Here is a 24,282-nt window from a genome sequence, read left to right as displayed (position 1 = left end):
AGAGAAAAGACAAGACCAAACAGCTGGGTCCTCGTAATGATTTGTGCGTGCTTCGAGTTTTGGTGTGGTTGTATTCAGGTGAGTGAACAAACCTGTAACAGTGTTTTGTCCAAGTGACTTTACCTCTCACAACTGTGAGAGATTCACAGCACTGTAGGCACATGAACAGAACTGAATTTTTAAGGTCTGTTACAGATAAGTTCACCAAATTACAAGAGGAGAAATCTGCCAGTACCACAACTAGTTTGAGTGTTCTGCTGCAAATTTCTCGGACATTTGTTCATGTGGGCTGTGCTGTAGAAAGAGTGGACAGAAAGAAAACTTGATGCTGAGAGTCATCATAGTTATGTTGCTTTCAGCTGCTAACCTAATTAATTACCACTGTTAATTTAATTATCACTTGAGAAAAATCTTATAAATAAAATATTCTCCACAAAGCCGGGATGTCCCTCAAGCCCTTCTTTCTATTTGAAAAGAGAATGGTGAGTAGGTCTCCTGATAACAAAGGCATAATTTAAATTCTTTTTAAATCAAAACATTCTTTTTAAATGTTAAAAAGAAATATTTGATATTCAGGTCCTTTAAATTGAAACATTTTTAACTGATCCAGGATGTGATCAAGTGTCTCAAACTGTTCAAACATCTTCCCAGCATGAACCAGGCAGAGGACAGTGAGTTTGCTGAGAACCCAAGAGTAAGGGCATCAGCCTGGTTTTGCATCTATATTTTCTGCAGTGCTGTGTGTTCATTTTATTCATTCATTTGGCTCTGCTATTGCAGTGCCTAAGATAAATAGCCTCACCCATGAACGTACACTTAGGGGCGTGTAAGCATTTTGAATCAGCTGTTGGTTTTCCTGTTGACTTTGTGATAGGGTGTGTGCAGAGTGGGAAATCCTCATTCCTCAAGGTTGCTACATGGTCAAATCTCTGTCTGCTTTCACCTTCAGTGCTCTCCATCGCCTTTTGCACTCTGTGCACTGCAAACACAGTGTGTGACTTGTTTATCCTGTGCTCTGGTCATGGCTCTTTAGGATGTAAATGTGCTCAGAGGAACGTATTTCAACTATGTTGCTCTGATAATTCAGCTGTACGCTGTAAATAGCTGAGGATCCTGTTCTTAAACCTCAGAATGTGACAAGGGTATTGCCTTCAAAGGAAGACAAACATGAGCATTAAAGAAGCCCTTTTAATGGCAAGAGCACTTAGGCAGGGAATAGACAATTAGGATCTGGGAAGGTTGCTGCTGCGCCACAGCCACGCACCACCCAGCACAGGTTAGGCATGGTGTGAGTAGGGCTTGTGTAATACACACTCATGCAAAATGTACTAGATGAGATTGGATGATGCAGTTGATCTTTGATTGTATTTTTGGTGACACATCCTAGCTGCTCTCTGCCTGTTTGGAAGAGAAGTCTGCCCGCTGCTGCCGGCTCTGGTGCTCTGTGCTGAGCTCATGTGTGACACGAGGAGCTGGCTGCTTACTCCTCATTGACGTAGCAACTGTTGGAGGCTGTTGGACCCTCTGCATCACTTGGAATTGCTTGGTAATTGTAATTTTGCCACTGGGGTCAGGATTAAAATGAAGATAATATTTTTAAATAATGGATGCTCGAGGCGTTTTAGGATTTGTTTAAAAAGAAGAGATGGTGCTGGCTGACATCAGCAAGTGGGACAGCCTGCCTAATGACTCATAGGGGAGCGGGAGGCTCTGCTGTGTAGGTGTTCTAGGATTTGTGGGCTTCATGTATGAAGGCTAGCAAGAGCTTCAGCTGCAAAACAACAGTGGCTTTATCATGGAGCGAGAGTGTGCAGATTTGAGGAGGGAAATGAGGAAAAAGAGGGTGATGGAGGTGTGAGCAGCAGTGAGTGCTGCTTACTGTGCAGACCTGTTCCTTCAGAGGCACCGCACCCTCCTTTCCTGCCTCCTCCGTGCACTGATCTGATTTTATTTATTTGACATGGCTTATCAAAATGCAAGTTGTAAGAATTCCTGAAGGGACAAACTGTTTCCTTTCCATCTGGAAGTTTCACTGCAGCCTACAGGATTTAGAAACTCAAACCCTTCTGTGATTCAGAAAGAAAATTTCTGTAGAAGTTGCACTTTTCTGCCTATGCATCAAGAGGCCTGGGAGAGCCCTCCAGAGCTGCCAGTGTTGCTCCCCATTAGCATTTTCATTATAATAATAATAATCCTGCAACTGCATTCTTATCAGGCAATGTTTAGTACCTCAGTGCAGCAAGACAGCAAAGGCCTCTGTGGAATACATTTAAAAATGCGTAGCCAGCTTGTAAAATATTTTCTTCCTAAAGCTGCTTCTGCTTGTACTGAGGATCCTTCCTTGTGGAACTGTGAAATGGTGCTGTATGAGTGCTTACTGAATAAATACTTGTTTGCTTAATGCTTTGCAGTAGATTCTACTCAGAAAGGGAAGCACTGTATTTCTTGGGGGGGGGGAAATACAAAATTTTAATCTTGCTTGGCTCTGAAGGGAAATCTTAATTTTATATGTGGAGGTGTGAGCATTTTATTTTTTAGTATTCAATTACTTATTGTTTCGTCCCTGGAAGAAGGACAGTGTAGCCAGAGCTGGGGAGTACTCAAAGCTTTTCCTTTTGAAAGGTAGTACTTCAAGGAGCAGTGTCCCCTCATATTATTTGTGTTGCAATGACTGACTCAAGTTCTCTGCTGTTGGTGAATTGCTCTGTAATCTGTGACAGCAACACTTTGTTGTTGTCTTTGTTTCATTCCCTGGTTTTATCAGGCTTTGTACTGCAGCTTCCCACTATGAATCTGTGGCACACATCGAAAATGTCTCTCTGCAGTTGTTTGTGGGAATCTACAACGTTTTGTGGTATTGAAAATGTTCAGTTAGAGCATTTGATAAAAGGTGGAGAAGTTCTTTGAGGTGACAAGTGCAGAATGTCCCCAGCCAGCACTCAGGGCTGCTTGGAGGATGCGTGGGACATGTGGGGAGAGTCTGACACCTTTTTATCAGTTATTTCACAGATGGTGGTGTCTAAAGATGAGGCAGGAGCTCTATTCTGGTGGGTAGTTCAGACACTGGTGCAAAGATGGCAACAGTGTAGTTGTCCCTGTGTCACCCAACCACCCCAAGTCCTACAAATTACATAGATGAGTTTGTATGAATTACAGATTTAAAACTTGTTCCATGCCTCCAGCTGGCAGATTTGGCTTGCAGAGTTGATGACAATTGCCCTTGGAGGATCCTACCTTTTGGGATGGAGCAGTTTTCTGGCATGCAGGATGATGTGGTGCCAATCCTGAAGGTGATGTCATCAGTCCCCATTAGCTTAACTTTCCCCCAGAGCTGTCAGTTCAGATTATTCTTCCACTACATAGTATGTCCTGACGTGCAAGTGTGATTTTATAGCTTGAGAGCCTCAAGGTGGTCAGTTTAATCTCCTTCCACCTTTATACAAAGGAAGAGGTCTAGCCACTTCACCCACTCTCTTAAACACTAACATAGTATATATGCAGTTCCCTTTTTTCACTTCCCCCCCCCTTAATATTACATGTGCTGAGTTTGTATCTTGTGTGGTCTGTACACAAAAGCACTCCCCTTCCAGGTAAAGTCCTCATAAAGTCCTTCTTACACCCTCATGTGGTCCAAACCCCTGATAAAAAAAACTCCAAAGCTGAAATATTCCTCCCTGACTTGCCACGAGGTTTCTGCCCAGACAGGACAGAAAGTGGGCGATGCTCATGGGCACAGTGTACAGCAAGGGCACAGCTGCTGCCCCTGGGTGTACAAGGAGGAGATAAAAGTATCTTTGTACTCAGTTCATGTTAAATTCGGTGATTGTCATAATAATCCCCTCTCCTCCAGCTGTGATAGGGACAAATTTATTGTTTCATGAAATAATGAAGGAGATTTAGTTGCCTAAAACTTTACAGCACACAGGTGAATGAGAACTCTCTCTTTTCATGATTATTTTATGTTTGACAGCTGTTTGTCACTTGCATAGTTCATTACAGGAGATAGATAATTTTCTGTTGCCTGTTGTTTATAGAGGTGTTCCTCATAAACTTGTATTTAAAATGTCTTCTAAAAACGCTCATTCATAAAACCCCATCTAATTTGGTTTATGGTCCTTTTAAAGAAGAACAGAAACTGGCTTGACTGAGAACCGGGATCTGTCACTTCACTACACCCACCCAAATTCAAGGGAAAGGAGTTGGAAGCTTGAGTCTGTAATCTCAGTTACAATGAAACACAATAGCTGTGAAGCAAGGCCCAGATCCCACGCTCCAGTGAAGGAATTGTTGGTTTAGGAGTTATTTGGGGTAGATGGGAAGCTGCTCATCTCCCAGGCAGATCCAGAAGCATGTCTGTGTCCATGTTTCCCTGGGGAAATTTTCTTTCCCCTCTGCGCCTCTTTCACCTTCCTGTGTGCTTTGGAGCAGGAAAATGGGTATTTGAATGGGAATGAGAAATTTCACTTTGTCTTTTGAGAGCTCCAAAGGACAAATAATGTCTTTAAAGTTTCCATGTGATCCTCCAAGACTTTCCTCAGTCAGAAGGTTCTGAGTATGTGTTTTCTGAGACCTTCAAAATTGCATATTATGGGAGATGCATCAGCTTTCAAGGACGTGGTAGTGTGCAGCCTGATGCTCATAGCAATCTGTCTCGCCCTGCTTTTCCTCCCCAGCCTTTTCTGCAAAGCCTGTGGTTTTGCAGAGGGCTTTAGGGACAGCTTCCTTCATCAGCTGGACCTAAGCCTGGGGTAAAGACCTCTCCTGTGGTTGTGGTTACCTGCTTTTTCCTCCACAGGGAAGGTCTGTTCTAAATTTTTCAGCCGCAGAGTAATAATCCTGCATACGTATTGTTCAGATCTTTGCAAGAACTTTTCTCCATTGAGTTAGAAATTAGCATTTCAAATTCTATGGGGGAGAAGTTGCCAAAGTTTTTTATATTTTAAGCTTAGGGTTTGGAAAGGAATCAAAATATCTAATCCACTTTGCATTCCCTGCTTGGTCTTTCCTCCCTGCCTTATGAATTGGCATCCTTGTCCTTTGGAGGGAGAGCAATATTGTGCAACTCTTTATGGCTTCTCTTGTGAAATACCAAAGTAATATTGCAGTGATCTCCAACACCCTTCCCAATAACTGTTAAATTAGCATAAGTGACATGAGGTTGTACTGGAAAGAGTTTTTGCTCAGCAGCTGCTTTGCAGGATGACCTCTGAATTATTGGCCAGAAGATAAAATAGGCACACAACTGCTGGGAACGATTTGGGATAGTTCAGTGCTGTCTGTTATTCCACTAAAGAACAGCTGATTTCCCTGAGTTAGACAGGTGGTCCAGACTTTGCACCTTGGAGTTAAGTTACTTTTCCCCCTCTTTCTTTTCTTTTTCCATCTCCTTTTTGGCACTTCTCCTTCCCCCGTAGTGGAGCTGCTGCCTGGGGGGACAGCCTGGCCGGAGCCCAGGGTGGCAGCAGCTCCAGACCCGGGTCAGTGTTGGCTGGGAGGCGCATGGAAAAACACAGGGCTAGTCTGCATTGTCTAGGGAGAAATGGGCCACTGATACATTCTTTTGCTGCCTTTCAGGGGTAGTAAAGCTTCCTAAAAACCCCCGTGTTTAGTGAGACCTGCAAAAGAGGCCTTAAAAATTAAGTCTGTTTAATACTTTGGGTGCTAAAGTGTGAATGTGTGAAAAGCATAGTAAGAATTTTTCACCAGTTGGCACCTTGTCCTCAGTGGGTGAGCCAGTACTTGATCCTTCTGCATACCAACACCAGGCATTAATTTTAGATCACAGGGACTATGAAGAGTGCAGTTTCCAGCTCTTGATTTGCTGTATTTTACTTATGGCAAATAGGGGAAACTGATACGTGAACTTTTTTTACCCCCACCAAAGGAGGTGGCTGTTTCCACTAGCAAGGACTTTCCTATCATGAAAGTGCATGCAAAACAAATTCCTGCAGAACACAAAACATTATTTTCAATCCTATTTTAAAACAAACAAATGTTCAGAATTTTGTTCTGAAAGCAAAGCAAAAAATCATTTGACTTGTGTGATATGTGTTTATTATTCCAGCATAAACATCTGTGGAGAATTTGGGCTGATTTTGCTCACATTTGTTTGGTATAAATAAGCAGAAACTTAGAGCAGAAGAGGATCAGGTCTCCTGCGTGTATTCTCCCATTGTTCTGAAGGGTGAATTCACTGCTGCATAACTCATAGAAGGGATGTGTACCAGCCTGCTGTGTTCCACCTGCAGCTGGGGAACCACTGGGCTGCCCACTCGGTGCTGAAGCAGCGCTGCAGAACTCCACAATGGGTACAGGGCTGGCAGCGAGCAGGGTGAGCCTCTGGTCACTGTTCAGCTGCTTTGGTTTGCTTCACAGGATTGCTGGGGCACACTTCTGTCTCCTCCCAGTTGATTTCTCTTTTGGGAGCACACATGGGGATAGCAAAATGCATTATTGCATGTATAATCACAGAATGGTTTGGGTTGGAAGGCACTTTAAATATCTAGTTCTAAACTCTCCGTCATGGGCAGGGACATCTTCCACTAGACAAAGTTGCTCAAAGCCTCATCCAGCCTGGCCTTGAACACTTTCAGGGATAGGGTATCCACAACCTCTTGGGGCAACCTATGCCAGTTCTTCACCATCCTCACAGGGAAAAATTTCTCCCTATCTAATTTAAACTTGCCCTCTTTCAGTTTAAAGCCATTCCCCCTTGTTCTCTCACTACATGTCCTTGTAAAGAATCCTTCTCCAGCTCTGTTGTAGCCCCTTTAGGTACTGAAAGGCTGAAAACCCAAACCTCCTAGCCTGTCTTCAGATGAGAGGTGCTCCATCCCTCTAATCATCTCTGTGTGCTCCTCTGGACTCACTCCAACAGCTTCACATCCTTCTTACACTGGGGGGCCCATAGGTGGATGCAGTAGTCCAGGTGGGTCTCACGAGAGCAGGTAGAGGGGCAGAATCACCTCCCTTGCCCTGTTCTCGGGATGCAGCCCAGAACACGGTTGGCTTTTTGGGCTGCAGGTGCCCATTGCTGGGTCAGTCCTACTCCAGAGATCCTGTGTTCAGGGTTTGGGCAGTCCTTCACTGGATTTTCAGGGGGCAGGGCTGGGGATATGGCTCCCTTTAAAAGTAGGACAATAACTTCAGTATTTCTTCAACCAGAGAGAAGGAATGAGAAATACCAGGAGAAGGAAGTGCATGTCTCAGTGCTGCCTGCTCCTAGGGCAGCCGGCAGAGAGGGGCACTGCCCAGGGGCCATGCAGAGCAGCTGGAATCAGCACTGGGTGCTCACAAAGCCTCCAGCTCAGGCCCAGCACGCAGCCGGCTCCATCGATATCCCCGCGGGCCCTGGAGCCTGCACGGAGGGGAACCCTGCGAGGGAGCCCAGCCCGGCCCTTTGTTTTTATCCACGTCCACGGAAAAATTATTTTAGATCATCTCATCATTTTAAACATTTGGTAAGTGTTAATATACTTTCAGCTCAGTGGAAATAATCACCATATGGCTGTAAGATTTGCCATCTGTCCAGAGACACTGGAATACAATTAGTCCGTGTAGTCCATTTATCAATCTATAAGTGACAATATTCACAGTCCTGGCAACTTGGGCTGCTGACAGAATCAGCACTTGCATAGGCCTACCTGTCTGCCCTTATTACATCAATATATAAATGAGATGGAAAAAATGCCATCATTCAGCTGTGTCCTTCACCCTTGACAGAAAGGAAAAAAGTCTATATTAGTGTAAATGAGACTGAGGAAATGGTATGCCTTAATTTTTGTAGCACTAATTGGATTTTTTTAATGTCTAGTAGACCTTAATTTCATAAGGCAGAGACAGATTTAAGTGCAGTCTTTCAATCAGCAGGACAAAGTATATCACAGACAAAAAAAAAAATACTGTGTCCTCTCCTGTTGTATTAATTTCTGAGGCACAAAAAGCTGAATACTACAAACGTGAGAAAAGTCATCATTAGCATCATACAGGTAAGAATTCATTTCCAAAGTTTCTTGTTTGACTTCAGAAAACTGAGAAGAGAGTTTTTCAGCAGAGTGAATATATTTTTTAAAAAGGTCAAGGCCTTTTGGTTTTAAAACTATTAATGATCTGACATTTTAAGAGTTCTGACTTTTGACTGCTCTTGCCAATCTCTCCCCTGGCCTGTGTCCCAGCCTGGCCCCTCAGGACTGTCACCTCCTTAAAACTGGGGTTAAATTTGGAATAGCTAATGCATATTGAGAAAATAATTTGAACGTTTTATTTGGTTTTGCATATTACCCAAACTCATCTTGCATAATAAGTTTATAAAAGGCATGTGTGCTATGTTTTGTTTATTCTACAAATTTTCAGCCAGCCCACACTAATTTTGAGACTCTGCTGACAGGAAAATACAATTTTTTTTGGCATATTTTCATTTTAACTGTAGTTATGGGACCTGCAGAGCATGAAAAATGCTGATACTTGAAATTAAATCCTTTCATACCTCACATTTTGTATAACCTGTGCATAACCTACAAGGTTGGAGGCATTGACATGCAGAAATCAGAAGTGCCAGGGAACAGGTCTGTAGGGATCAGAAGTAGGTGGCTGTTGAGGTTCAGATAGGTCTGGGGTAAGTTCTCCCCAATATTACCTGCAAATATGTACACTTTGCAGTGTAAGCAGGTTGCAGGGATTTCGTTTTGGGGGGTTTTGGCAAGGGAAGTGGTAGGCTTTTTGTTTTGTAGATACTGTGTTGCTCATGAAGAACCTGATGGTTAAGTTTTTCAGGTTAGTAATTCTCTCTGAAACTCAGGAGATTGCCAGAGGATCCTCACTTTTGCACCGGGGCTGCTGACAGCTTTTTATACTAACAAATAATGTACATAGCTGAGATCTGTACTGTAAATCTGACGGCTACAGATGGTGTTATATTTTTAAAGATCAAAGTGAATAATGTTAGCTTCTAAATGTTTGAAATTTCCTTTGTATTTTTAACTTGCAGCAGAAGAAATGTGTCATTCCCTTCTCTTATTGGCTGCTAGGAAATCCATGGGTGCCAGGAGCTGTGTCCCCCAGTTTGCCTGCGTGCAAGCAGCAACCACAGTACTCTGCCTGATAATTCTATTAGTCTATTAAAATCACCAGAAAATGGGAATCTGCTTCTTTTCAGGTTGTCTGATATCAGCTGCATTGGGTGGGGACTGAGGCTGGCTCTAGCCGTGCCTCTTTGTGCCCAGCTCCTTGCCCTTGCCCAGCTGCAGCTGTGGGGTCCCTGTGAGCACAGGGCTGTGCTTGCACTGGAACCTCTCTTTCCTGTTTTTAATACACTGTCTTTGGTGCTCTTGACCATATTTTGTGATTTTTGTCTTTTGCATGTTTTGCTCTAGCAGGAGGCTGGTAAGATCAAATCCATTTAAACATGGCAGTGCTGTTGCCAGCCTGGTGGTGTTCTCAGCACAGGCAAGTCAACACCTGCACTGAAAACCTGGTGTGGGCATTGCTTTGCATCTTTCTAATCTCTCACAGAGCAAATTGCTTATCCTTTAATTGCTTTTAATTTTTACATCCTTAAGTTTCATTAAAGACATGCGGCCTTGTATTAAGCCATCTGTTGGCACCCTTTTCCTTGCAGTGGAGTGCTCAGAGCTGAGGGTGTTGTTGCCCCAGGTGCTCTGGCAGCAGCCCGGGTGGCAGCGTGTCCCAGCACAGGGCACAGCCGTGTCCTGCCCGTGCTGCTGGCACGTGGTGGTGGCCACCGGGACAAGCAGAGCCCTATCGTTTGCTTCTGACGTTACAGCTGGTAGAATTCCTTATTTGATCCTTCAGGCAGTAGATCAAAAAGAGTTATACAACTTGTTCTTTAAACTGAACTGATTGGCTTTTTTTTTTTTTTTTCTTCCCTAGTGTAAGTGGAAGAAAAGCCTCAGGGGAGAGCATTTGAATAGGGCATGGGAAAGCATATCGATAATTACATGCATGGATTAGTGCACAAAAGCACTCCCCTCCAAGGATTTGCTTAGTGCTGTGGTGTTTGAAATAATGGAGTGTTTAATCATATTATTTTGCAATACTGAGGCTTTGATTACGCCACTGATTGAAATCAGCTTTTCAGAATGCTTTGTGTGACGATATCCTCATCAGCCATGCAAATTCCTATAGCATGGGAGGAGAAAATGTCATAAAGGTGCTGCCCTGGTGGTGTCAGTGGGTTTTACATGCACACCCATGGTCTTTCACTCCAGTCTTCTGTTTGGAGGTATGGTGTGTTTTGATCATATATCCTCTGACATTTACTCTCTTCATTTTGTAAATAGACATGAAATAGCCCATACAACCTCAAAGTGCCCCGAGCCTTCTGCCATGCAGAAGTACAAAGGATTAAAAGTAAAGATAGAAAGATTCCACTACTGCATTGAAGGAATTTTCTGCTTGTTTATAAAGGCAAAATGAATTCCTTCCCAAGGCCAGCTGCACGGGGTAGACCTTGGTCCATGCAGGCATGCTGTGATCCAGAGCTGGGCATCTGGGTCATCCCCCTGTGCCCTTGGTCTGTGCCAGGATGGAGACTGCAGGGGAGGGAGGGAACGTGCTCCTGCTCCTGGGACCTGCTCTCTCCACTCCAGGGTTTATGCTTCCCATTTACAATGGCATTTCTCCCTGAAATATTACAATGCAAACATTGTGCCACGGAGGAGGCTGTGCTGGAAGCATTAACTCCACTGGAGCTGGGGTGAATACAGAGGATGTAATTTTTAACCAATCCAGAGCAATAGGATGGCTCTGGGGGGCTGTTCACATGCTGATCCAGCTTCATTTGTCACAAGGGTGGGAAAGGTGCTGGCTGTACACAGAGTACAAATATTTTTTCCTATTTGCAGAGTTTGAATTCACACCTTTGCAAATGGGAGGCCGTGCTAACATTACTGAGGTGCAGATCTATGGATCCCCTTTAAATGTCTTCTCAGAAAAAAAACTCTGAAATGATCGGTTACACCACCACTTTCATACACATGTGCCTCAACTTGGTTTTTTCCAATAAGTAACCTTACCTATGGAGGATTAGTTCAAGGTCCTCTCAGTTCCTGTCACCTGTGTATGAGTGTTTATTCAGTGTCTTGAAAGGTTAATAGACCCCTGGAGATGGCCCCAAAATAAAGTGTGAGCTTCCTCAGTGGCCAAGTTAAGCCTTTTAATTTGGATATTGGCTTCATAAAGGCACAGTGGTGTTGTGAGACCTCACAGATGTTACAAGGATTTTCATACTGAGAGCTTTTGTCCTGAAGATTTATTCTTTTTGGATTTTCTAAGCCACAAATCAAAAATTAGTTTAATCGATGTCTGTGCTTTTAACAGACAATTCTTTAGCTAGCTAGTTTTATTCTATTTTTTTTTTTGTCTAAGTAACTGGAACTATTATGTTCCCTAAAAATGCAAGAAGCACTTTTGCTAATTATATTCTGTTGAAATAATAATGCCTGTAACTGAAGGGAGCTAAAAAGATGGATTTTTTTTTTTGCACGAAGTTCATATATTTCTGCAGGTGAGTTGATATCAAATCTAATATCAAGTGGGCACCAGAGAATCATGACTGGATATTTGAACAGTTGCATGACCTTGATTAACACTGCTGCCAAATTCAGCACTTCAGCCACATCATGAGGAGCTTGGTCTGCCTGTAAAATAGGAATTTCAAGACTGAAAAGAAAGACTTTGAGTAAATTTTATTTTTTTTTTTCTCTTTCTGTCTCTTTTAGGGGCAGTGTAATTTTTGTCCCAGCAGGCAGGGTTTTCCAGAAGTCATTCCCTGTACCTTCCACCCTTCTGGGAGGGAATGCCACCTGGCAGCACAGGGCTTGACTGCTGAGTACTGACAGTGGCACTTTCAGAGGTGCCTGTATGTTTTGTGGTTTTTTTTTTTAATAGACAATAAAGAGCAGCAGCAAAACCAGCTCAGCCCATCACTCCAGGCCAGTTCTCCCATCCCCATTTACAACTGATAGTAAATCCTCCCTCTCTCTCAGCCCTGTGCTGCTCGGGGTTATGTCTCCATCCTTAAAAGTGATTTTTGCTGTGGAAATAAGTGTGAGGAGGAAGGATTGTTTGCACTGCAGGACCAATGGGAGCTGCAGGCTGCTGGTTTGCAGGCACCCCATCCCACCTTCCTCCACAGTGTGGAGGAGCAGCTGTCAAATGCACTGAGAGCTTCTCTCTGCTCTGTACAGACTATTAGTTCTTTTTTGTTGAGTGGTGAATATTCAGCTGTTGATTTAGCCTCACATAGCCAAAAACTTCCCTGGGTAGATGTGGTATAAAACTGCCCTGCAATGATAGTGATAGCAGAGCTGCAGAGAGGAAAGGAGGTGATGAATTTTATTTCCAGGCTTGCTAGTGGCTCAGTTATCCTGGGATGCCATCTCACTCTCCATGGCGTTTCCTCAGGTGGAAAATGGAGCCATTTCCCACCTGCTCTCCTCATGCTGGGTTTTGCACCCTTGCAAGTTGAAGCAGGCTCTCATTGCTCTGCTGGTTGTGTGCGCTGGCAGCCGGCACCAGAACCTGCCTGTGGCACCTGGTGAGATCTGAGTGACCTGGATTCATTAGCATATGGCAGTTTGGGAAGGGAATAAACTCCCTGCTCTCCTAATGCCAGTTTGCTGCTGCCACATCCAAAGATTGCAGAGATTTCGTGTCTGCCTCTCCCCAGCTCTGCATGCTGGTCCCTGACCCCAGCCATGAGCTGGGCAGTGATGGGTGCTGAGGTTCCAGTACTTCAGGCACTGGGCTGAGGCAGCTGAATTTGCTGGTTTTGTCTTGACTGGAGTGTGTGCAGTGAGGTCAGAAGGGATCCTTTAACTTCATCCTCTGTCATCATTAAGAAACCCATTTGTGTGGTTCTCTTTTTTTCTGAAAAGATTTGATCCAAGATGGCACAAGTGTTGAATGCATAAAGGTAACAGGTTGGAGGGTAATGAACTCTAATTTTTGCTTGGAGCAAAGATTAATATTGTGTATAAACTGCAACCACTGTGCTAATTGCTGTGAGTGCCACCATGAACTGCAACTTCTCCCCACAGCAGTTATGTCTCCATCACAGGCCTGCCTTTACTTCAGTTTTGGTGTTTTGGGGAGAGGGGTTGCTTTTTCAAAGTTTGAGACCTGCGTGTATACACAAGTGAGTAGAGTTAACAGATAAACTATTTTCACAGGTAGTTTTTAGGCATCATAACTGGTCTGGACTTTCATCAAGATAAGTATTTCAAATAGGAGAAAAATCTCCATCCATGATCTGAATAAATACAAATGGCACTCCAAACTACCATGTATGTACATAGAGGGTTCATTCTTTTCAGTGCCCCGTGAGGCAGTAGTAGCAATGTTCAGTCCAAATAACTATTGGCACCAATTTTATCATGTTGTGTTCAGCAAATACAGTTTTTTGTATTGTGACCAATGATGGGGGATATGTCACAAAGTAGGATTTTGCATTTGCATCTACTCTTTTTTCTTTAGAGATCCTCATTATCTAATACTTGTTACAGCAAATCACTGCAGATCTGCTGGCACTGTCAGGTGCTATAAACTCAACGTGTGCATGATGCTGGGCTGTAGCAGGAAGCACCACGTTCCAGAATCTCTGCAGGCATGTGCATCCTCCACCAAATGGCAGAGATATGAAGACATGTGCTTTTAAAAAATATTTTTATTTCAATTAGACAGTTAATGCAAAGTTGTCTACAGATAGTGTGGGGAGAGCATAAATAATCCTGTGCTGTAAAGTAGGAATCCTTATCCCAGAAATGTTAAGTGATCTGCTAGTGAAAGTTTTAAAAAATGTGTAATTAGTGTTTTGCCTCAGGTGGAGTACCAGAGCTCCTGTCACAAACATATTTGATGTTCCAGATCGTACAGAAATTATTTTGTCCCAGTTACTTCATGGTCAGTGCATCCACCTGATGTGCACTGGGCACTCGGAGCATTTAAATGTGTTTGGGTGCTGATCCCACAGGCACCCATGTGAGTTTTATTTGTTTTATTTACTAGCAGAAAGGATTGCTGTAGTACAGAAGTGTTCTCTCATCAGTGCCTGCTGTGGAGCTGGCTCCACGTGGCCCCACACATGGATCCAGGATCCCTGGCTCTCCCGGGTGCCGCCCAGCTGGAGCTTGCTGTGTCACGGCTCCATTGGCCACCAGCATCCCACAGCCCAGAGGATGCTGCCTGCCAGCCACCAAGGGCTCTTTACAGCTGAAGTGATTTAAATCACTGGTTGTGCTCATGATTCAAGTGATAAACAAGGAAATTTGAATTAAATAATTTGAACTTTTCCTAAGTGAGAGTGCATTGCCGTTGATTAGGAAGAGTAATATAAAACACATGGCTTGCAGCTAGTCACACACTTGTAAAACTTGGCATGGTTGTGTATTAACCAGAAAGTGATACTGTATCTAACACAGCTGTGAAGCACTTGGTCAGCTCGAGAATCTTGTGGTTTGCTTTTAAAATTCTTTGGAAAAGGTTAATGACATTAAAGGAGAGTGGTTGTTTTTTACTTGAGATTTCACTCTTATGAAGCAAGGACAGTAATTAAAGGTTGACTAAAATGTGTAAAACGATGACATGAAAAATGCAATTATATTTATGAAACATGCTTGCCAGATTTGATAATGAAAAAACATTTTCTGTCTTAAATTATATTACCAGATAAAGAATTATTAGGTGTGATTTTCTACTTTTCCTGTCTGACTTTTCAAGCAGCTTTACTCTGAGCAGTGGATATTAGTGTCAAATTGATTTTTAAACAGTTGGGATTTTTTAAAGAGTATTTAATCAATCATTAAAAACTTTGGTTAAAATTCATGAGATTTTAAATATTCATAAATTCTCTTTGCCTTTGTGTGTGGGTCCAAGCCCGGCTGGCAGTGCTGCTGCTCCTGCCTCCCTGGGCAAACTGGCAGCCTCACAGAACAACCAGCTCACAGGGCTCAAACCATGCAGAATGTGCTGCTGGAGTCTCAAGTTGGCATTGCTGGTTTTTTATCATAAAAGCTGATAAATCTCCGATAAAATGAAAAAGAAAGGAACCCTGGGAAACAAAGTCATTCCTCTACCAGTAAAGTGCTTTCTTGAACGCAGAAAAGTTAAAAGTGACTAAGACAGAATAATCATTCTCAATTTGGAGCTCTGTAGGGCCATGGTGAAGGTTTTAAAAAGTACCTAATTTAGCATTTCACTTGAAAATTGAGTGCCACAGTTTCACAGTTGCCTGTGTGTGTGTGTCACTGCTCAGAGGAGTTTGGGATGCAGTGCGCGTTTCCCCCGTGCTGAAGCTGTACCTCTGGAGTTTGTCACTGCAGGTGGCTTTGCCATCCTGCTGTGGTGGGAACATGGTGCCACCAGCTCCTGGTGCTGGTGATAAATCGTGGGCTCTTTGGGCTCCTTGGGGCACAGAACTGCAGCAGGGCACACACAGCCACAGAAATGTATCTGCTTTTCTTAATTATTAAAAGACAATGTCAGAAAATCCAGGAGGTTGTGTTCTGGGGGTGCTGGGGGGTTCTGGGTTGTATTCTGGGGGTGCTTCCTCTTCTTCAGGGAGTCAGAAATCAGTCTGGGGGCTTTGCTGACCTGTAGAGCCACCTATGGCAGGAAGACCAGAGGCACGTGGAGCATCCAACTGGTCCTTCCAAATCTGAGTCCCAACTAAAGGTCAACAGATCAGCTACCTCAAATGATTTAAAATGCTTAAGTTTGCACATTGCATTTTCTTATTTTTAATAATTTATCAACTAGCACGCTGTCACTGTGACACAGAAAGACAAATTGCACGTGGGCTTTGTTGTTGATAATCATAGGATTAGAAACAGAGGTTTTGCCTTTTCTTCTTAACGAAAGATTGAATGGATAAACGGATGTTTGCAGCCCTGAGCTTCACTATCCATTGATTTATCCACTTGGGTGTATGTATACAGCTCTTGTTTCAACAGCAGCAGCTTCAGTCAAGGTTCCTGAACAAATAGATAGATAGTTGTGGGGCCTTTGCCTTCATTCTACTTTTATTATCTCCAGGTTTACTTTAAATGCTTACTGTCCCTGCTGCAGAGCAGCCAGGCATGCCTTTAACTGTGTTTTCTGGTGTAGTTAAGAAAATGTAACAGAATTAAAGTTGTTTGTGGAATAGGTTTGTGTGGAGGAAAATTCCTAACATTTAGACTACAATACCAGGTCATGCTACCTTGGTTTTAATAGAGTCAACTGAAAATACAGAACTATGTAAAAGGCAAAAAAATGCCAAAATTATTTTTCTCTCAAGGAATGTACATTTCTTAAGAGATTAAACAGCTTGGGAGAAACTTCCCCTCCCTGAATTTGTCATTGCAGACAAACTCCATGACCTCTGTAGGTGTTACAATGCTAATCCTGTGTAATGGATAAGGAAAGTATTTAAAATGTTATGGAATCCTGCCCCTTCTTTCCACCCAGCTGAGGATGGCATTGATATTGGCCCGTGAAATGAGAGCTGGGTTCAGCAAGTTACTGATAAGGGAGAACTGAAGCAAATGCTACTCTTTGACAGCTGTAATATGACAGTCCCATTGTCATTTCAGTTTATTTCGAGTAAGTATTTTACATGGTTCAGCACAGCTGTCTGTCCAGAAACCTGCAAGCCCCTGGAAAAATGTAGAACTTTGTGTCAGTCTTGCAAAGAGAAAACCACTCTCTTATTTTCTCCCTCCTGAGGTCTTGCTGGGCTTTGCAAGTTCACTCCATCTTTCCTGAGCTAATTGTACTCTTAAATCACTTCATCTGTTTCATATTTGCAAATTTACTCCCCTCGATTTTAATTTAAATTTCTGGGTGGTAGCTCTGTTGTAGTACCATTGGTTTTGGATCCTATTGTAATTCTGTCAATTACCTATTCATATTCTTGTCCCATATTTTATATGGGACAAGAATATATTGAGTGGTACACTTAATATAAAACAGTGTAGCTTTTAAAATATAAAATAATGTAGCTTTTAAAAACCAAAAGCATGAAAATGCATTTAACAACTCAGTAGAGCTTGCTTTGCAGTTCACTTCTACTGCTAAACTTGGATTAAAGGTATGGTTGGTGGTGAATTTAGTTGTATGATATTTAAGAAAGTCTTAATTCTGATCTTTAACCCAGATGACTTTGTATGTATCACATTTGGTTCTTTTGGTCCTGAGTCTTCTCTGCTTTTCTGTGTGATTTGCTTGGTCACACATTGAAGGTAAAACAAAACCCCTCCATTGTGTGCACAGTCTTCTTGAGGAGAAGCAGCATCTGAGCAAGGCTTTCCATGTTTAGGAACAGGATGTCAGGGGTGCTGCATCACCCACTGAGAGCTGAAAAGGCAATATCTGTATCAAGGCTGGAGTTTGGTTCTGTTTCTTTTCCCCCCTCACTTCCCAGGTTGATTGACTGGTTTGCATCTAATGAAATTTTCATGCACATCCACAGAACAGTGGGATTCTGAGGAGAGATGAATATTTCAGTAATTATACCATGCCTGTATGTCACTGGAGTCCTTGGTGCACCCACAGAGGAGCCCTGGCTGTAGGTAGCAGTTCACAGAAATGTCAGCAGGAGGAAATCCAGCTGTGGGGGTTTGCTGCTTTTGGCAAAATATGTGGATAGGGAAAGAAAGAAAGAATGCGTGTGAATGTCCGTTCCTGGAAATAAATACTTTGAGGAATAGATGGGCACTGAGGTAGTTTAGCACGGGGAGAAAAATGCCAGTTGTTTCTTGGGCTATGGCAGTAACTTGAGGGTGCTGAGTGTCACTTAGTGATGCCAAGGAAAGGTACTCAATGCTGGAGTGGGGCTGGGCAGTGTCACTGCTCTGTCTTTTCTTTTGGGGGATTGCCAGGTGCTCTCTGCCTTGTGCTTTCAACGTGCCTGCTCAGGGCTGGGCTGCTGGGACATTTCACCTTCCGCAGACTCATGCATCCATTTCTCCTGTCCCTCCCTATTCCAGAGAACAGCCCATCTTCACCACCAGAGCCCATGTCTTCCAAATCGACCCCAGCACGAAGAAGAACTGGGTTCCTGCAAGCAAGCAGGCTGTAACTGTTTCCTACTTCTATGACAGCACGAGAAACAGCTATCGGATTATCAGTGTGGATGGAGCCAAGGTAGGAGCGGGGGCACCCGGCGCGTGTCTGGGGGAGAGCTCTGCGACTGTCAGCCCTGGCTGAGCACACACAGGGGCTGCATTAAAATGTTGTAAATGCTCCATTTTTTATATCATCCATCAAGGAGACACTTGTAGTGATAATTGGAAAAACACAGGGCACCCTAAAAGTGATTTTGCCCAGCTTTAGCTGATTTTATCTCTGATGAGTTTGACTTCATGATAAGTGAGCCGAGAACTTTGTGTCCAAATTGAGTCAGTAGCATGGTATCTGAAACAGCCACCTATATCAGGGTAGATAAGACTGAGGCCTTTTTGGTGATAAAAACGTTATTTTTAAAAGGCACAAGGAGACAGATACATGCAGACTATAGGTTTTAATATAAATGGCAGCTGCATTTTCGCTTTTGCCTGGCTGAACTATTTACAGTTTTGTACTTAATTTTCTTAAGCTTTCACACTGGAGTTCATCAGCTTTAGGTGACAAGTTAGGCATTAAGGCTCTTCCCCCAACCTTTTTTGTTAATTTGTTTTGCATTACCAGAGAGTATGCTCAAGTATTTGCTGTAAGAATCCAAATCAGTTGGTCTGAATAGGTTGTTCAGACAACTGTTTTTATTGCAAACTACATTTATCCCTCTGATTAGTCCCTCCAAAGTCACTTGATGGGTGACAACTTTGCCTAGCAGATCCCAATCAGAGCTATAAATGAAAACATTTTGCTCATGTACAAAAATCATTGGTCATTTCTGTCAGAGCACAAACCACAGGGTAACAAGATGAGTTTACAGCCTTTTTATCTGTGTTCCTGTTTGGATAAGGATGTTAAAATATCACTGTTGTGGGAGATAGAGATCACAGAAATCATCCCTTAATAAAGCTTTTCTATTTGTCATGCCTATTTCACATACTTGTTTTTCCAAACATATCCTGTGCTATATTTGGTTACATATTGGCTTATAAATCTGCCCTACTGCCTGCTTTAATTGATGGTAATGTTTCATTGACACCAGTACAGCATTAATATCTCCCCATCACGAAGCTGTTTGTGCCAGTGAGTTTATTCCCAGGAATGTTGCAGTTTGCAGCTGGTACACACAGCCCCTGGGACCTGCTGGGGGAAGCTGAGCCCCCCAGATTTGCTTGTGCTGAGGCTGCTGCTGGGGGCTGGTGGCTTTACAAGGCCAGGCAAGTGCAATTTCCAAGCCAAAACTGCTGCACTCACAGCAGCGGCTCACTTGATTTGTGGGTGTGCATGCATGCATTAAGACCAATTAATGAAAACAAAGTAATTACTGGATGTGGTGGGGGAGCTGCAGGGGCAGCATATGGCCACAGCCAGAGGTCCTGCCCAGAACTGCAAAGTGAGTGCAGAGAACAAGCTGAGCACCCCAGCTTTGCTTTGTCCCCTGCTCAAAAGACACTCAGAAGGAACATTCCCCCCCTCCCCTTCCCCTGTTTTAACGTGTCCCAGAGGAAGGTGAGCTTGCCATGATTAGAATTCTCCCCTGGGGCTTCCCAAGCAAGAATCAATTGCTGGCCACATAAATTATTCCTCTTGTATTGAATCTTTGCTGATTAAGGAACAGGTCAAGAATAGATGTTACCTTCATTGCTCACCTTATGGAGAGTCCCGTGACCCTGCCTGTCCATTTTAAGAGTGCTAATTGGGGAAAAAACCCTGGTGTTTATGCCAAAAGAAGTTAAAAGTTGCATTTTCCCCTTCAAACAACTGTTGTTTAGTGCTTTGACCTACTTTTCCAGGCAAAAATGAAATTGGGTAGAACTGTAAAGAAGAATATAGACAGCTTCAGATGATGGTGTCCTGCTTTCTGTACTTCTCATTAGAATAATCTTCCATGTGTTGGCAAATACCAGATGGATTAATGTGACAGCATCACTGTGGGCATAAGTTATGTCTGCTTTAAGGACAAAAAAGCTGAAACTCAAGTAAATGAAGGGACTTGGGCCTAGAAGGAAGGCAGTGATGTGCATCTCTTACAACTCTCCATCCTTGTCTGCTCTGCAAAGGGGCTGATCTAACAGTTTATTTTAGACAAACATCCATGATTCATATTGGCTTGCAGAGAAATTTCAGTTAAATCCAACTTGTCCAAGATGTTGGATTAATTTGGGGTTCTTTTTCTTACCTTATGCTGACATTACATACTAATGATAAAAATATTTTGAAGTGATCAAGAATACAGAGTACTTCACTTACATATTGGTCATCACCTGGTTGCATAAGCTTGATTTTACTTGTAGCATTCAGCATGTCACCCTGGGCAGTGTTGAATTGCCTGTGTGTGGAGGAGCTTGGAGCTGCTGTGGCAGAGCACGGGGCAGGCTGTGCAGTGTCACCCCAAAGAGTTCTTCCCTCCTGATGCAGCACTGACCTGATGGGCTGTCATCCTGCAGGAGTGGCTTCCTCAGGCAGCTGCTGCTGTCCTCAAAGGTCCAGACCCTCCACAGTGCCCTGTCCTTCAGTCCCATCCTCTCTTCTCCCAGCAGGTGCAGCCTGTCCCTATCTCCTCCTTGTCCCCACACACCCGGGGTGCAGGGCAGAGGGGCACAGAAGGATTTAGCAGTGGGCTTAAGGTGTGGATTAAGGGAACTGCTGAGCCCATGTGTTTAAAGTACCAATATTTATTGGTAACTCAGTTGGTGAGCCTGGCTGGCAGAGGAGCTGCCTGGCTCTGCTGCCCAGTTCAGTGCAACACTGCCTTTGCCTGACCCCTTGGGGAAGGATAGGAGAGTCTGGATGCTGCACATGGGATGGTGAGAAAAATGGAATAGAAAGAGACTAGGGTAAAGATAGGAAGCAGAGGAAAGTCTAGGGAGCTTAACTCTTCCCTTGCAGAGGAGTACTCAGGAGTCCAATATGCAGGCCAGCCAGGAGACAGCATATGCCTGCAGGTGCCAGGTTTCTTTGGAATTCTCCCACCCCTATAAAAACCCATTAAAATACCTGAATGAAGCACTGCAGAGAGGCAAGCCTAGATTCAAAACAGCTTGTACCACTTTAATTCCTCGTTTTTGCAAAGCTAAAGACAGCAGCTCTTCTAATTCCTGTGTCTTTCACAGAAAAACAGGTGCTGTGGACAGGAGCCTACAATTTATAGCAGAAGATTTCACAGATGCCATATGAGAATGCACTGCATGATCTTAACCAAGATGCCATGACCAAACAAGGGAATAGATTAGTATATCTTCTAATTGCCTTATAATTGACTTGTATGTTGTTAAGCAAGTAATTTCATCACATTTTAAGAAGTTTCTAGCTAGAGGCTAGCTGCAGCATAATGAATGCTGGAGGAAATGATACAGTAAAATGCAAGGGCACACACTGATTCAGAGTTAATGAGGCAGCCAAGAGACTTCACCATATGAAGGTGCCCAGTGTTGTGGACAAAAGTCAACCCTATTGAAAGAAGACAAAATATGGTAATGATGCAGGGAGAACGTGAACTTGTAAGTGCCCAATTGCTGTGCAGTGTGTGGGGAAAGCCACACACAGGGCTCCTCATTAAAAGTGGCCTACATTGGCTTGCCTTTTGGAGGCAAAAAGGAAGTTTGACAGTATGAAAATTATGCAGACCAATAGCCTCTGTCATCCTCAAGAATAATGCATGATAGTACCCTGGTTTGGTGGGTTTATTTATTTTTTATAAACTGAAATTATGTGTTATCCAAACAGTATAGAGAAGAGGGAAAGGAATTTGGGATGGAAATATAATCCCTCAGAAACAAGCCTCTGCCCTCTTTTCAGATGTTCGTGTTGTATTTCTATAAAACTTGGGATTGCAACAACATCATTTTTCTCTTTTGAGAAATGAGCTGTTAATAAGGAACATAAAGCTAGCTTAAAAATTAATAGCCAGCAATAAAGTGCATAGTGAGACATACTGAGCTGGCAGCAGCAAAGAAAAGTGACGCAGCAAGAGTCATCGCAGATGCCAGTCCCCAGTTGTCTCTGAGAGATGATTAAACAGATGACTAGAAAAAAATTAAAATCAGGCTTTACAAAATGACTGCATTGCAAGAGTCATTGTGGAAAATACATGATAAAGAAGTAAAGACTGTGTTTCAGAGGAAAAAAACCAGTCAGCTGACACTCATTCCCAGTTACTAGTTCATTTAAGAGTTTATTACCTGATAATTACCTCAAATATTGGAGATCAGCAGCTAAGTTGGGCATAAGTGTGTGAAAGTATTGAAGGGAGAACCAGAAAAATTGCTGTGCTGGGAAAGCAAAATCAGTGGGTCTGTTTCTGAAGTAAATTGCAATTAGTAAGAATAAGAATATGGGCCAAATTTTGCCAATCAGTATTCACACAGTGTCCCCCAAAGTGAATAGAGTACATGATATGGTGTGATGAAGCTCTTTGATCGAGTGGTGTCTATGCAGGGGACAGTGTGATTTACAGAGGACAATGAAGCTGGCAGGGACACAGCCCCAGCAGCCTGTGGCAGCAGATATTTAGGGAGGTAAGAAGGGCTGATATGTAAATCTGCTAATAGTTGATGTATTCCTGGCTTTCTCAGTTCCTGTCCCAGGGAACTAATTGCTACCTAATTTAATAGCTGCCCACCTCTTTATAACCACACTTTTCTTGTCACGACTGGAGGCAGGTGTCCTCAGCACACAAAGAGGAAATTGAGTTCTTCCAGTGATGTGTTCAGAGGCTCAAAACAGATATTTTTCTTTGCCCATGGAAAAGGAATTATTTTAAGGCATAGTTGTTAAAAATATCCTAGAGTATTTTGCCAAAAGGTGACTCTTAGATTTCAGAATCTTTTCTTTCAAAGGAAAACAATTACAGGGTATGGTACCACAGATGAAATTCCTTTATCTGACTAGATATTTTCATTCTTTTTTTTTTCTTCCATTGACGTAAATTCAGCCATTAAACCAATAGCAACTCTTTCACAGGAAAAAAACCTACCAAGTTATTTATATATTACAAAATTTTTGGCACTGAATTATAAAAGGCTTCTGGCAGTGTGTACCTCACCAGGGGTCTGCGTTGGTGTGGCAGCATTTAACTCTGCCTCTAGGACCTCATGGGTATGATTTGTGATAATGTGTGGCAGCAACAATCAAAATATTGGCTTCTCACTTGGCATTCAGAGTGTCAGTGTGTGCTCACCAGACTCGAACCTGATGAATTAAGTGCAGTGATATAGGGTGGTTTTGTTTTTTTTTTTTTTTAATGCCTACCTTTTCTTAAATACCTATGTTTTTTAACTACCTGATTTTTCAGGTTTAATAGTTTTGTAGTGGAACTACAGAGGATGTTTTACAGCCTTGGGTAGCCAACAATAAAGGGGTGTAAAAGTAAATGAAAAATGACCTTACAAAGTGATGTGTTGGCTTTTCTTATAATGTCTATAGGTAAATGCTAAAATGCTATGATTTTGAAAGGTGTGGGTGAGGGTATTTGTGTGTGTTTTGTCAAAGGCAGGGAGATTCTTTGATTCCTAGTTTTGCCTGCCCTAGTTTTATTTATGGCCCTTGCTTGTCAGGAGTGCCATGTGCTGTAGCCCAGAGGAGTGTGGTGCTGCTGGAGTCCCAGCCAGCTGCCCTTTGCCTGCTCAAATGCCAAGAGGTCCCACTCCTCACCCTGAAAATTATTTTGCTGACTGCAGCACTGGCAGGACTATGATTTCCAGAGAGTCCCTACTAGTAAAATCTGATTAAAATAAAATATTTTTTATTCCATCTTCTCAAAGATTTTTTTTTCACCAATGGATAACTGAGACAGAGATTTCTTTTTTTTTTTTTTTTTTTTTTCCTAGAACTGCTTCTGCCATGCCGTTTTTGTCCTCCAGTTTCTTCCAGGCTGGGTGGGAAATCTTTTCAGGTGGTCCCAGAAAGCATGCCAGCCATAAAACCTGGATTGGGGAGGGGGGAGGATTATGGGCTCAGTATTACTTAAATGTCTGACACTGAGAACCAACATGGAAAGGACCTTTCATCTAAAGGCAGCATGTGACACTCTGATGACCTTTCCTCAAAAGGCAGCGTGTGACATTGCTTAAGAGTGGCACTGCATTAGGGCAAACCAGTGCAAAGGAGTCCAGGTTTTGACCTCTGAAGGTCTGATTTCACTGACCCAGTATTTGTGCCTTCTTGTCCATA

The 24,282-nt window shown here is 43.0% G+C and overlaps 1 protein-coding gene across 3 annotated transcripts in view; it reads left to right on the top strand.

Annotated features, from left to right (window-relative positions):
- HOMER2 (homer scaffold protein 2) overlaps positions 1-24,282 on the top strand; it is a 53,361-nt gene that overhangs the window by 4,586 nt on the left and 24,493 nt on the right. For all 3 annotated transcript variants that reach the window (XM_053954782.1, XM_053954783.1, XM_053954784.1), the window contains exon 2: positions 17,985-18,141. In XM_053954782.1, coding sequence (XP_053810757.1) covers positions 17,985-18,141 — 157 coding nt within the window. The remainder of the gene's footprint in view (positions 1-17,984; positions 18,142-24,282) is intronic.

This window comes from Vidua chalybeata, chromosome 13 (genome assembly GCF_026979565.1).
Source record: "Vidua chalybeata isolate OUT-0048 chromosome 13, bVidCha1 merged haplotype, whole genome shotgun sequence".
Taxonomy (NCBI): Eukaryota; Metazoa; Chordata; class Aves; order Passeriformes; family Viduidae; genus Vidua; species Vidua chalybeata.
Note: the sequence above shows the minus strand (reverse complement) of the source record. Positions and strands in the feature narration are given on the sequence as shown.